The sequence below is a fragment of the Scyliorhinus canicula genome, chromosome 6 (genome assembly GCF_902713615.1).
Source record: "Scyliorhinus canicula chromosome 6, sScyCan1.1, whole genome shotgun sequence".
Lineage (NCBI taxonomy): Eukaryota > Metazoa > Chordata > Chondrichthyes > Carcharhiniformes > Scyliorhinidae > Scyliorhinus > Scyliorhinus canicula.
Window position 1 is genome coordinate 118,517,122 of NC_052151.1, and position 5,749 is coordinate 118,522,870.

Below are 5,749 nucleotides of genomic sequence, written 5' to 3' on the forward strand. Positions count from 1 at the left end.
TAAATATTTCAATCCAATCCTATCGTGTAGAAAGAAGCCATTCTGATGGTCCTACCTGTGCTGTCTATTGGAAAGAACCACCCAGATTGTCCTACTCCAGATTTCCCCTTAATTACCCCCTTGAAGTACATATACAGTTGCTCTGAAAGTTACTGATTCCACCACCTTTGCAGATCATGCATTTATGATTTCATCAACGATACATGTGAAGAAATGTCTAATTTCCCCCAAGTTTTTTAACCTCAATTTTGAATACATGAACTAAAGGTTCCTTTTTTCTAAAGAACAATCCCAGCATCTCCAGTCTCTCCTATTACGATGCTGGACCAGACCCCAACAGTGGCTAGGATACTGGACAGAAAGCTCCAATATTTTATTTTAATTTTGTACAACTGAGGGGAAAGGATACCTTACTCAGAGTGATTTTGCACAATAGGGTTATGGCACAAGATTAAAATTTCTTTAATCAGAGAGTCATTGACTTTACAATGCAGAAGGAGGCCATTCAGCCCATCCAAGTCCTACACCAGCTCCTGAAAGAGCATCCTACCCAAGCCCACATCTCCACTCTATCCTGTAACCCAGCAAATCCACCTAACTTTCAGACAGTACAGAGCAATTTAGCATGACAAATCCACTGAACCTGCACATCTTGGAACTGTGGGAGGAAACTGGAGCATCCAGCAGAACCACGCAGACAGGAGAATGTGCAGACTACACAGACAGCAACCCAGCTGGGAATCAAACCTGGTCACAACAATACATCTTCAAAGGCCCATTGAATCTGCACCAACCCACTTACACCCTATCCTAGTAACCCCCAATAACCCCTCCTAACCTTCTTGGTCACCAGGGGCAATTTATCATTGCCAATGCACCTAACCTGGATGTCTGGACTGTGGGAAGAAACCGGAGCACACCAGACACTGGGATAACGTGCAGACTCCACACAGTCAGTGACCCAGCAGGGAATCGAATCTGGGACCCTGGCTCTGTGAAGTCAGTGTTATCCACTTGTGCTTCCATGCCACCTCGTGGACTCTCCCCATTTCTCTATCACTTCCTAGACTCACTCAAAGCTCATCTTGGCCCTGATGCCTCACCTCATGTTCCCTTAACCAGAAGGTCAGTTTGAGGTCAGGTGCCCTGGTTTTTAATTCCCCATGAGGGAATTATTTCTGCAGACCCACCCAACCAAATCCTTCAACACCTCAGATCAGCCTCAATCTTTAACACAGGAAGATTCAAACTTGGTTCTTAAGCCCCAGTCTTCATTCTGGCCAATCAGCATCAAGCCTGCTCAGAACAAGATGTCTCGTTTGATTCCCAAATCCTGATGGAGTTCAAAAGCAGAACAATGAGATTGGAGGGCCTTTAGCCCCGATTAAAAATCAGATTCTGTCTGTATCACTTGCCTGAAAACATTTGGATAACCACAAGGAACTCCCCCCACACTAGAGTAAAGGGGGGGGGGGGGGGGGGAAACTGAAGCAGACAGAAAATTAACAGCCCCCATAAAAACAACCCTCTCAATGAGAAGAACCATTCAAGGAGATGTGGTTCTTGGAGCTTTTGGAGTGCACAAGCCACAGCCATTATTTCCATGGACTCAAGACTAATGAAATGCAGAGGCCAATCAGCTCCCAGACACAAGGAATCACTGCTTTATTGAAAATTAATTTGATGACTGGGTGAACAGAGTTTGATTGAGTTTCCTGTACAGGAACAAGGTGATCAATGAAGCAGAGATCAGAGAGACAGCTGTCACAGTCAGGGTCACGGTCAGGACCACCTCAGACTCCACACCTACAAACCAATGAGAAGCCAATGGTTAGTGAAGGAAACACTGAGGGGCAAATAGAAACCAGCAGTTAGCCAACTCACCACTTGGGGACCTCTCCTGCATCCTTCCCTCAATCAGGGAGTCCGTTGCCAGGTTGGTCACATCAGTATCCAGAATGATCAGGGGTCCAAGTGTGGCCTCAGCCTCCCACTTCAATCCAACTTCACTCTCTGCAATATCAAACATTCCAGTTAGAGAGGGGAAAGGGGAAACGTCCACCATCTAGAGGATCAATGTCCTACCAGCTTCAGCTACAATATCTCTCCTTCCTCTGGATCCAAATCGCAGCTCCCTTGTGGCACAGTTACCCACATGACAACAGGCACAAATGTCAATGCTCGATTCCTCCAATGGGGTCCAGCTGAGCAAGACAAAAATCAGTCAACAAACTGCATTGTGCATCACTTCACAAAAACCCATCACAGAGAGAGAGAGAGAGAGAGAGCTTACATATTCTGCATCTTCTGGAAAGTACAAGCTTTGTTCTTGGAATCTCTCCGATCCACTGGAGCCACTTTCAGGTGACAGGTGATGAAGATCTGAGGGAAACATCAACACGTTGTTATTTAATGACTCCCTCCCAACACAGACCCCAATGATCAGTTTCCTCTTACCAAGGAACGGTCATCTCCAAAGAAACGGAATGCATCCAGGTCAAACCGGAGCTTGTCCATCTCCCGCTCGCCACTTGGCAACACAAAGGTTGAAAAGGAGTCCTCAGCTTGGCTGTCCAGGAGGCAACTGAAGATAGATTAAAAAGGGACATGAAGTGAATCAAGTGAAGCCAGTGAGATGGGAGCAGCTGGAGAAAGCAGAGAGCTCCTTACCCATTGTAGTCAATAATGCTGTATCTCGGGGTGGAGTCCTTGTCTGGGCTCAAAGTAGCTACACAGCGGTCAATGTAGAGCTTCAGGGGCATGTGGTTGCTCATTGAAACAGAGGCCTCAATGTGAATGAGGTCACCCAGGTAGTAGACAGTGGAAGTGCGCTCTGTAAGCCAGTCACCTGAAGAACAAGAGGATAAGGGTTGGAGACAGTGGGTGTCACTCCCAGTGAGTGAAGACAGGAAATCACTCCCCATCACATACCATTCATTAGGCGCAGAGAGAATGAAAGATGTCCTTCTCCAGACCTGGTGGAGCTGAATGGGATCCAGGTAGGCCTGATGGGGTTGCTGCTCACATTGCCCTTCCTGGAAAGACAGCAGAGTCATTTTAGGACAACTTCAGAGAACACCAGCAGCTGTGGATCTTATTGGGCATCAAATAAAGATTCTCACCTAAAGTAACGACACTCAATGGGAACGACAGCTCCATTTGTTCTCACAATGACAGATCCATGATACTCTGGGCTGTGGGTCAGGTGGGTGGTGTAGATCAGGAAATCTCCAGACATCTGAAAGACATCAGGTTAAGGAATGAAGAACTGATCTGAAATGAGAAAGTTCTACACAGGGGTTAACAATGAACTCATCCCATCCAATTAAAATAATTCAAGGAGATTGGCAGGGTCAGTGCAAATAGGCTACTGGGCCCCAGCTGGAGAGTTGAGGGAGGGCAGGGGGAAGGAGGGTCATCTCAGGTCAACAGCCAATCATGACAATGAATTTCTTCATTTAGCAGCTCATGAATTCTCTATCCCAGAAAACTGAGAATGTTCAGTCACAGGATATTCAGGACAGTGGATTTATTTTTGGACATTAAGGGAATCATGTTGAAGACAGGGATGAGGTTGAGAAAAGTTCAGTCCTGATCTTAATGAATGGGGTCCAGCCCTGATCTTAATGATCAGGAAACAGGCTGGAGGGGCTGCATGGCCTCATTTTGTTATTATGTTGTTCAGCAACCCCCAGCCATTTATACAAAGAGATCATTAGTACAAGACCAGTATCAATTAATAGGTAACTGATTCAATAAAAGGACAGCTTCAGTTAACAGGAAAAGGTGCCACAAGTTGACAACAATATGGAGCCTGGAAATAGAACAGTTTTAATCCAGGGCCCAGGGCCCCATTGATTCCAATGACTGGGAAAGTGGGAAGTGTAGAGTTCCTCTTTGGTCCAATCCATCTGAATTCCCATTTCATCCTGTTCATTAACACCCAACCCAATTGGATTAAACTGAACCCTCAGTTTGAGTGATGTGAATGAGAGGGAAATAGAGCTGAAAATCAACAAGAGGAAAAGCTTGGAGGAACCAAAGAGAATCTTCCAGACCAATGGGGTTGATGTCACAACACTGAAGAGACTCAGATCAGTGGAAGCAAAGTACAATCCAGAACAGGAAGCTAGTTTGGGGGTTTAAGACATAGAAGACCAGTATCTCCTCTATATCAATGACATCTCACCAAGTGTTGGAATAAAGAGTGTAGAACAATCTCCAGCCTAAGCTTAGAGCCAGAGTTGAGGTTTGACATTACCTGCAATTTGCTGCCACACTCATGGAGCCCATAGTCAAAGAGGACAGTGTGGTTCTGAGAGTAGATCCTGGTTGGCAGACAGCCTGCTGCCCCCAGGGTCAGGTCAGCAGCTTTAATCAGGTGCCTGGTTCCAAATAAATCCAGCTGGACCCTGACCAGCAGCTTGTCCTCTGCACACTGCACCACCACAGTCCGCAGCAGAGACACACTTTGACCCTCAGACACACGGAAATGGGAACCAAAGGGAGGAAGAGGGACTCTCTGAGGCACAGAGGTGGCTTTGACTCTGCTCCATGGAAACCTCTGGCCTCGAAACTGTTGCCAAGTATCAGAGGAACAAACAGCTCCAACTAACACCAGCACTGGGAACAAAGCCCTCACTCCAAAATCCCCCATGATACCAAACAACTGAACCATCCTGTCCACCAGGGAGCAGCACCTTTTATACTCACAACCTGTACTCACCTGAACTCTTTTGAGGTCAATCAGCTAATTATACTAAAAGAAACAAACTCAGGGACACATTAAAAGGGGCCGCTCCTGATAGGGGAACTGCCCAAATAATAATAATAATCTTTCTTATTGTCACAAGTTGGCTTACGTTAACCTATTTAATGCAAGTTAATGAAGTCACTGTGAAAAGCCCCGAGACGCCAGAGTCCGGCACCTGTTTGGGTACACGGAGGGGGAATACAGAATGTCCAAATTACCTAACCACACATCTTTCAGGACATATGCGGGTAACCGGAGCAACCACAGGAAACCATCACAGACACGGTGAGAACGTGCTGCTTCTGCACAGACAGTGACCTGCCGGGATTCGACCCTGGCGCTGTGAAGCCACAGTGCTAACCACTGTGCAACCGTGGTCTCCCTAATAGTTCACAAGTAGGCTGACATTATCACTGCAATGAAGTTTCTGTGAAAATCCCCTAGTTGCCACATTCCAGCGCCTGTTTGGGTACACTGAGGGAAAATTCAGAATGTCCAAATCGCGTATCAAGCACATTTTGCAGGATTTGTGGGTGGAAACCGGAGCACCCGGAGGAAACCCGTGCAGACACTGGGAGAACATGCAGACCCCACACAGACAGTGACGCAAGCCGGGAATCGAACACGGGACCCTGGTGCTGTGAAGCAGCAGTGCTAACCACTGTGCTATCATACCGCCTCGACCCAACCATTTTCAGCAGTTTCAAAAATCGCCTTCCTTACATCATAAGGTCAGAAGTAGAGATGTGTGTTGGTGATTTCACAATGTTCAACAACATTTGAGACTCCAGATACTGAAACAGTCCATGTCCAAATGCAACAAAACCTGAAAAATACCCAGGCTTGGCTGACAAATGGCAAGTAACCTTCATGCCACACAAAGGCCAGACAGTGACCATCCCCAATAAGAGAGAATCTAACCATTGCCCCATGACATTCAATGGCACCACCATCTACAAGGCACAAGTTGAGAATGTGATGGAATGCTTTCCCCTT

General features: G+C 46.5%; 1 protein-coding gene across 1 annotated transcript; it reads right to left on the reverse strand.

Moving 5' to 3' along the window:
- Positions 1-1,641: 1,641 nt before the first annotated feature.
- LOC119967439 (zona pellucida sperm-binding protein 3-like) lies at positions 1,642-4,612 on the reverse strand. Its single transcript, XM_038799985.1, has 9 exons — positions 4,262-4,612; positions 3,123-3,238; positions 2,932-3,035; positions 2,671-2,848; positions 2,458-2,584; positions 2,294-2,382; positions 2,086-2,204; positions 1,885-2,013; positions 1,642-1,806 (listed from the first exon to the last, which is right to left on the reverse strand). Exons 2-9 carry the CDS (start codon positions 3,236-3,238, stop codon positions 1,676-1,678), a joined length of 993 nt encoding a protein of 330 aa, XP_038655913.1. The 5' UTR covers positions 4,262-4,612; the 3' UTR covers positions 1,642-1,675.
- Between the last annotated feature and the right edge of the window lie 1,137 nt (positions 4,613-5,749).

Excerpts from the sequence above, each read along its gene's own strand:
- LOC119967439 (XM_038799985.1), bottom strand. The coding sequence starts at position 3,238 with ATGTCTGGAGATTTCCTGATCTACACCACCCACCTGACCCACAGCCCA. Across the intron at positions 2,849-2,931 it reads CTCTCTGCGCCTAATGAATG|GTGACTGGCTTACAGAGCGC; the intron begins GTATGTGATGGG and ends CTTGTTCTTCAG. Across the intron at positions 1,807-1,884 it reads GCAGGAGAGGTCCCCAAGTG|GTGTGGAGTCTGAGGTGGTC; the intron begins GTGAGTTGGCTA and ends ATTGGTTTGTAG.